The sequence below is a fragment of the Leuciscus leuciscus genome (assembly GCF_965113295.1).
Source record: "Leuciscus leuciscus genome assembly, chromosome: 13".
Classification (NCBI taxonomy): Eukaryota; Metazoa; Chordata; class Actinopteri; order Cypriniformes; family Leuciscidae; genus Leuciscus; species Leuciscus leuciscus.
In genome coordinates this window covers 29835543-29844158 of record NC_138737.1, presented here as the reverse complement: position 1 = coordinate 29844158, position 8616 = coordinate 29835543, and the positions used below count along the sequence as shown (strand labels likewise).

The 8616-nt window shown below is 33.8% G+C and overlaps 1 protein-coding gene across 1 annotated transcript; it reads left to right on the top strand.

Annotated features, from left to right (window-relative positions):
• The first annotated feature begins 1956 nt into the window (after positions 1–1956).
• Positions 1957–7526, top strand: ndufa7 (NADH:ubiquinone oxidoreductase subunit A7). The gene is made up of 4 exons (XM_082189482.1): positions 1957–2112; positions 2444–2493; positions 3295–3432; positions 7392–7526. The coding sequence occupies exons 1-4, from the start codon at positions 2062–2064 to the stop codon at positions 7465–7467; spliced, it is 315 nt and encodes a 104-aa protein (XP_082045608.1). The 5' UTR covers positions 1957–2061; the 3' UTR covers positions 7468–7526.
• The last annotated feature ends 1090 nt before the right edge of the window (positions 7527–8616 follow it).

Below are 8616 nucleotides of genomic sequence, written 5' to 3'. Positions count from 1 at the left end.
CAGATGTGCTCTTATGTGTAAAGTATGGTTAGGCCTGAACACAATAAAAGCCTAATATGTAAAATTATACATATTATGCAGGGTTTGGCCATAATATGTTTATGTAATATGGCATTGTTCCATGCCTATAGCAGCAGATCTAATATGGACTGTATATGAACTGTATTGACAGATTTCAGTCTTTTGTTCAATTCAATTCAATTAATTCACTGGGATTATTTATAATTTATTAAATTATTTCATGTAGGCCTATTGAAAATATACTACCAAATAATATTGTGTTAATCCATTACTATGAATGATATAGGCTACATTCGAAAATGCTGCTTTTATACTGAAAACTATGTGACAATATATTTACTTATTGTAATGAACACAATTTTATATTCAATATTACACTTCATAATATATCCAACCATGTACATGTAACAAAATATGGTACTATATATTTGAACATATACTGTAGGCCTATGTACTCAATATATATGTAACAATAAATATTCACCTCCTCCTCACGGTAGCGTGATGTATCCCAAGCAGAAGGAGTTGGATGAAATGTTCTGAATTATATCAATCCACAATCTTACTTGTGTGATGCAGCCTAGAATCATAATTCCACTATGTTCGTTTGTTTAGCCAGAGGACTGGTCCCACCATGGTGGATGGTTTTTCCCAAGTTTTTTTTTTCTCCATTTCTGTCACCTGTTGGAGTCCTTTCAACTGTCACCTCTGGCTTGCTTATTGCGAACACTTAATTTTCAGCAATATTATTGCCTTGACTGCACTGACACTGATGAGAACTGAATTGAGCTGCAAACATGATGACATCACTGTTTTCTCCAGAGCTGCTTTATAGCGGAATTTAACTAATTTCATACACAGTTATTGAACTGAACTGAATCAACACTGAATTGACTTCAGCTGAACAATAACACTTTATCGAATTCTATCTACATCATTGATTATTATTTTCCTGTTTATCACTGTAAAGCTGCTTTGGAAAAATCTGTATTGTATAAAGCACAATATAAAGGTAAATAAAGGTGACTAGGCCTATGGCAACATGTGCAATATAATTATGAGGAAACTATATAGCCTGCCTATTTATATTTGTAAAATCTCATTTTTCACAACATGTTGCCTGAAGTTGTCATTTTTCCCTCATACCATCACATAGCAGCCTATTTTCATATATGAAATGTGAAATATGCAACAACAAAAAAACAACAAAAAAAACACTATAGTTTCGCATATATAGAAATGTATTATCTCATTATAGTTTCAGTAGCTTATATTTCCATATGCTATACTTTTTGTTTTGTAAGGGATAGGATAGGCCATAAATATTGGTCTATCCTAATCTGTTAAATATTCATATATATCTAGATCAGTTATATCTATCTATTGATTTAAACGTACAGCTAAAAACTGTCCTTATTGAGTCATTATCTCTCTCTCTATAAGGATTTAAGTAGCCTAGTTAAATTGGTGATTAATAGTGCTTTAATCTAAATCCGTTAAAGGAATAGTTCACTTAAAAATGAAAACTCTGTCATCCTCAAGTTGTTTCAAACCTGTTTGAATTTCTTTCTTCTGCTGAACCAAAAAGAAGATATTTTAAAGAATGTCTGTAGGCCTAACCAAACAGTTGATGGACCCCATTGACTTCCATTGTATTTGTTTTCCTACAATGGAAGTCAGCCAACATTCTTCAAAATATCTTCCTTTGTGTTCAGCAGAGGAAAGAAACAACTTGAGGTGAGTAAATAATTACATAATTTTCATTTTTAAGTGAACTATTCCTTTAAACAGTCAATGTCGTTAGTTTGCGTTTGATTCGACAGGTGGCGCGAATTTCTGCAGCTCTTGCGGATGTGACGGTCACTGAACCAGAGAATAAGAAAAAGACTTCCGGCCCGCTGGTCCTTTCGATGCTGCTGTATCTGACCCAGGATCAGCTTCACTCCCTTACATTCTCTTCATGGTTGTGGGGTATCGTTCAGCTAAAACTGATTCAGCAACAGATTCACAGTGAACAGCGATTTCACCTTGACACCAAGTATGGCGTCGGCTACGAAACTTATCCAGAGACTGAGGAATTATTTGTCAGGGGTGAGATGATGATGATGATGATGATGATGATTTTAATCGTTTATCAGCCATGCACCGTTAGACGTACATAATGACAACGGGTAGAAAAAAAACGTCCGTGTATTCATGTGTGTATTTGCTTGCTTGTCTCTGAGTTGGTAAGCAGAGGCTACAGGAACTTCACATCCTAATTCTTGACTTAAGGTTTAAAAATATGTATTTCCTCAGGGAAGTTACCATCACCGTTACAGATAAGATTCTGAGTTAGGATGTTTCTGTAATACAGCCACAGCCATTTTCATGTCTAGATAATATTTTGTTCAGTACATTGACATTTCTCGTTCCTTAACAGCAAGATCTCCAATCAAAACTACAACTTCGGTACACCGAAATTGCAAAGAGGTAACGTTAGATATATTTGCATATTTCACATAATACTTTGAGGTCTTGAAACGGATTATCACTTTATCAGTAACACTTTACAATAAGGTCTCATTCCTTAACATTAGTTAATGTATTAACTAACATAAACTAACAATGAGCAATACATTTGCATTATTTATTATTTTTTGTTAATGTTAGTTAATAAAAAATACAGTCATTGATTGTTTGTTCACGGCACGCTAGTTCACAGTGCATTAACTAATGTCAACAAATACAACTTTTGATTTTAATAATGTATTAGCAAATGCCGAAATTAACATAAAGTAAGATTAATAAATTCTGTAGAGTAATTGTTCTTTCGAAGTTCATGTTAACTAAAGTAGTTTACTGATGTTAACTAATGAAACCTTATTGTAAAGTGTTACCGGACTATCTAACTGAAACCAACGTTATATTTTATTATATTAATATTTATTGATTTTTATGAATGGGTAGTTGACAGATTTAGGTAGAAATTTAAGTATTTGTATAAAAATAAAAAATAAATCATTTTGTCTTCATTTCAGTGGATTTGCAATGAAATAATTCAATTTACTTTACTTTACTTTATTCAGTTTAATTTACTTACAACTTTGCTGTCTAGAAATATAAAGACTGGCCTTTTTCTTTGAAGACAGTAAAGTTGTTGTCATGTGAACCCAATATATTTATGTATTTATATTTACTTTAATAACCTTATTTTCAAAATAAGTTATGATGACACACAGTGAGTGCAATCCTTAATCCATGGTGAATATTTATTAATTTCATTTATGGTAGGACTCAGCCACCACCCAAACTTCCTGTTGGACCCAGCCATAAATTTGCAAATAACTACTACTGTCAGAGAGATGGACGCAGAGAGTCTGTTCCACCGTCTGTGATCATGTCTTCCCAGAAGGCCTTAACAGCTGGAAGGTGGGTTGGCATTGCTTAATTTAAATTATTAAAAAATATTTTGTACAGTGTATATTTTATGTTTTTTAGTAGAAATTCCTTTACACAAGCCACCTCAATAGAAAGTACATAATAGACAGCTAATGTTTGATAGGCTGTAAATACCTATTTGGAGAAGCTCTTATGTAAATACAGGGTTATGAACTATTTGTGTATCTAGATTTGGTAAGATTGCATCTACTCAGTAAATTGATATTTAATATGATCTGAATTATCTGAATTACCCCAGTCAAAAAAAAAAAAAAAAAAGCAATAATGTTCCTTGACAATGGAATTCAATATTTGGTTTGTTTTATGAAGATGTTGCTTGCTTGTTATTAACAGTTGGGTGTAATGCATTACTAAGTAAATAATTACTTTTCCCTTGAAAAAGTAAAATAAGGGATTACTCTTCTTTTTTTCTGTAATTCACAGTAGGGGTGGGCGATATGGCAAAAATATCATATCACGATTTTTTTCAGGAAAATCACGATTCACGATTTTATCACGATTCTTTTTTATGTTGGTTTTACTATTTTGTGACTGAGCATTACAGCCAAGCTAATGTCCATATTTTAAAAACAAAGCCTTAGGTAAGAAAATATATATATATATATACAAAGAATGGCAGACAGGGGCGAAGATAAAAATATTTGTCATTATTTTCTTTGTTATTAAATATTAAGATCAAAGATACACATTACACATACACAACTTAATATACAAATTAAATAAACAGTGCTTTATGTTTTCAGCTACAGTAGGTGTATTTAACAGTAGCATTGAAGAAAGTAATTAAATGAACAAATATGAAAATAAACAAAACAGACTTCACTGTATAAATTATACATTGATACTTATTAAAGCTACTATTTCAGTTATCAGCCAAGAGCAGTGAGTGAATTTCTCTTTGCATTTTGTTGTTTTATTAACATTAAAGGGATAGTTCTCCTAAAAATTCAAATTGTCATAATTTACTCTCTCAAGTTGTTAATAAGTTTCTTTCTTCTGTTGAAAATAAAAGTTATTTGGAAGAATGTGGGTAACCAAACAGAGTTGATGTACCCCAGTGACTTAGTATATTTTTCTCCTATGGAAGTCAATGCTACTGTTTGGATAGCCACATTCTTCAAAATATTAATATTAGAAAAAAAATTGAAAATATTATAAGGAAATTAATACAGGTTTGGAACAACATTAGAGTGCGTAAATGATGAGATCATTTTTATTTTTGGGTGAACTATCCCTTTAAGGACAAGCGGCAGCGTGTTTACTATTACTACTGTCTCTTTAAGGGCTGCGCGCGACACGTCTAATTTACACGCATTTGACAAGCAGATTTTCTCTCAATTTTCTCAAGTTTGCTTTCACTTAGACATAACCGACTTTGTTTATGTAAACATTGTGTGTATTTAACAGTATAAGCACAATAAGACTCGAAAGATAACTTAGTCCAGTATCAAGGCGCTGGTAGACAGGCTTTTAGTGCATGTGAGCTTCACATGTACGGGCTGAGAAACGCACATGTTAGAACAGCGCATCAGCACGCGAATTAAATGTTTAACCGACCAGGCATTAAAGCACATGCAAATTATGAACTTTTGTGAACTGTAGTGTCCCGTTCCGCTGCGTTAACATTTTATGTGAATACGTTGCGTTGTTCAGTATGTTGGGACAGAGGCGCCAGAACAGAAATAATGCACGATTCTACGATATTTCTTGAAAAGCAGATCGTGGAGACATTTTAATCGTCCACGATCAAAAATCGTCATATCGCACACCCCTAATTCACAGTTACTCCTGATGTAATTGCATTTAATACTTTAATGCAAAAATTCAACATCTAATGTTAAAATGTATGTTTTTAATGTAACCTTCACCCTTTAAATGCTTTAGTCAGTTCAAGAACATTTTATGCAATTTTATATTATTTATTTGAAAGAATTAAAAGAGCAGTTTCATGTCCATCCTTGTATTGTTAAACTGGTCAAGGTTGATAAAAGTAATTAGTAATAAGTAATGCAATACTCTTTACAGAGAGTCATTTAGTACAGAAATCTAATTACACTGTTGAAGATGTAATGAGTAGCTAGTAATTAATCACTTTTTAAGAGTAACTTACCCAACACTGGTTATTAATACCCCAATACATAGAATAATCCCAAAGTTATTTGCAAGTTTGTTTTTTTCCCAGGCATGTATTTTATTCTTTCCATGATATGCATAAAAAGGAAAACTGATTGTTGTGGAACAGAATTTCTTGACATATTCTGTGCTAACATGATAATGCTATATACGGTTCTCCTCATAAGTTTACACACCCCTTGCAGAATATTCAATAAAAGCCGGGGGTGTAAACTTTTTAAATTGTACTTTTTTTGTTTTTGGGGAAACATCTTAGGTAGCTTCTGAAGGGCATTGCTTAAAAAAATATATATATAAAAAAATATAAAAAAATATAAGAAAAAATGTACACCTTGAGCATCATTGAATGTTCTCACCTTTTTACATAGTTGTGTATGAATCCCTCAATTGTCCTCAATGTGAAAAGATTATTGATCTCAAAATCATAGTCCCTGTTATAAATATGCAGAAGGTGCTAGAAAACCAATGAATATGCAGGACCTGGAGGATTTTTCTGAAGAACAAGTGCTCAGTTTAACTGTACAGGACAAACAAGGGACTCATGAACAACTATCACAAAATGTAAAAACAGTCATGGTAAGCAAACAATCAGTTCTCGTAATGAACATGTTGGATGCAGATGAAATGGCCAAGAATAAAGATCTGACTATACGTAACAAGGGCCAAATTGTTATGGCAAGGCGACTGAGTCAGATTATCTCTGAAACGGCAAGGCTTGTGTGTTGCTCCCAATTAACAGTGGTGAGAATTTACCAAGAGTGGTCCGAGGAGGGACAAACCACAAACCGGTGACAGGGTGTCGGACGCCCGAGGCTCATCGATGCACAAGGACACGAGGCTGTCCTGTCTGGTCCGGGCCAACAGAAGGTCTACTGTGGCATAAGTCGCACAAAATTTGAATGATGGTTATGGGAGGAATGTGTCACAACACAGGTGAATCAGAGTGCCTATTATGACCCCTGTCCACCGCCGAAAGCACGCGAGCGAGCGTGGACGGCCGTTTACATGGGGAAGCGATGCACCAGGAAGCACTGTGGTGAAGGGTGTGTGATGCTCTAGGCAATGTTGTGCTGGCAAAACCTGAGATATGAAGTTTGACATGTGTATCCTACCTAAACATTGTTGCAGAACAGGTAACAGGTACACCCCTTCATGACAGTGTTGTTGCCTGGTGGAAGTGGCCTCTTTCAGCAGGATAATGATCACTGACACGCTGCACACATTGTTCAGGAATGGTTTGAGGAACGTGATGAAGTATTCAAGGTGTTACCCTGGCCTTCAAATTTCCTACATCTCAACAAGTTTCAATTCATGGCGACTCCAACTCGCAACCTGCAGGAATGTTAACATCTTAGTGCCAAATACCATAGGACACCTTCAGGAGTCTTGTAGAGCAGGGGTTCTCAAACTTTTTCTGCTGGAGAACCCCCAGCCCAGCACATTTTGTGTGTCAGACTGTACAAAAAAAAAATGACACGCAATTTTTATGACCCCTTTAATTTTCTTTTAATGTTATTTGCATCTTGCATATTGTTCAGGTGGTGTGTAAAGTTATGAGCAGAACTGTATACATCTATAGCACTTTGTCATTTTATTTTGGTTATTTTTTTAATTTTTTTATGAAAATATGAAAACATCTTAAATGATATATTCATATTTATTTGAATTAAATTTACTTGTTTGAATTTCAATGAGATTTTTTTTGGAAAATGGGGTTTAAATTCTGTCAAATTATGCTTTTCTATATTAATTGTCATTAATATCTTTCTTTTTCTTTTTTTGTTTTTGTTTCACAGTGAGGTTTCTGGAAAACTCAAAGGCCCTGTTGTGCCCGGGCCCCAACCGAAGGAACTTCCAGTGAGCGCTGACTAAATGTATGGTGTAAAATATGTGTAACTCTTAATAAAGGATGTGTATATACAAGAAACATATTCATTGTACTCTTTTTGTTTATTTTTTATTTTTATTTTTTTCATGTGGTCTTCACAGCTTTACTAGTACTTCATGAGTAATTGATGACCAAAAACAAGAAGGTTTTGTTTGTTTTTATTTATCTTTATTTATAATGCAAACCTTGTGACAACCTACTAACAGTGATTGGAGAAAAATGTCTTTTAAAAATAAAATACGATCAAATGGGAAAATCAGTCTTCCACTGCACATCTGTATTGAAAATATAATCTTAATACTCTTCACCCATATGTACAGTAATTATGAAATCAGCAGAAATGAAGTGGAATAAAAGGACATTATTTAAAGCACCACATTCAAATTGTCCCATTATAAATGTAACCGCTCTAGCATGCCCCATTTATTAAATAATAATGATAACCTTGTCCTGAAAACACAGTGCCTTACTGATTTTATTGTATGTTAATTCAACGTCTATAGCAAAAATATGATGAGAATGGGATTTCAGTTTTGGACAGTATTCACAGAAATATAACAGGCTATTTAAGTTTTGATCTAGGCGTTTGAAACTAACATAAGACCACTGCTGGAGAAAAAGCATTTGTGTAATCAAACCTAATTGGAATTTATAATACATAATTATAGACAAACACAATCAGACTAACACAAACGATTGTAACTTTAAATATTTTTTCTAATTGAATACATTGAGGACTTATGCATCCAAGTTTCTGAAGGCTTATATTTTTAACAATGAATTCATGTTTCTGAATCAACTAAACATTTACGGTAGTCAAAGAAGCTCATGCAAAACCAGCTGCTTTTATGTGTGAACCCAATCTTTCAATCTTTGTGAACACGAGATGGCAGTAACAGCTTCAGTTAACCGTGGCACTATGGCAGCTTTGGGTAGGGTTGGTACACATTGTAGGCTACTAATTTATAGTATTTGACCCTTTATTAAAAAGGGTCAATTATATCTAACATTTTTCGGAACTAGTAGATTTAAACGATTATACTTTTTTAGTACAAACGTCTCTTGTAGAGGAAAAAAAAGTCCCGAGGTCCAAATGCGGCTGAATGGATGATTCGGCTCTCTGACTCGTAATT

Excerpts from the sequence above, each read along its gene's own strand:
- ndufa7 (XM_082189482.1), top strand. The coding sequence starts at position 2,062 with ATGGCGTCGGCTACGAAACTTATCCAGAGACTGAGGAATTATTTGTCA. Across the intron at positions 2,494-3,294 it reads TACACCGAAATTGCAAAGAG|GACTCAGCCACCACCCAAAC; the intron begins GTAACGTTAGAT and ends CATTTATGGTAG. Across the intron at positions 3,433-7,391 it reads AAGGCCTTAACAGCTGGAAG|TGAGGTTTCTGGAAAACTCA; the intron begins GTGGGTTGGCAT and ends TTTGTTTCACAG.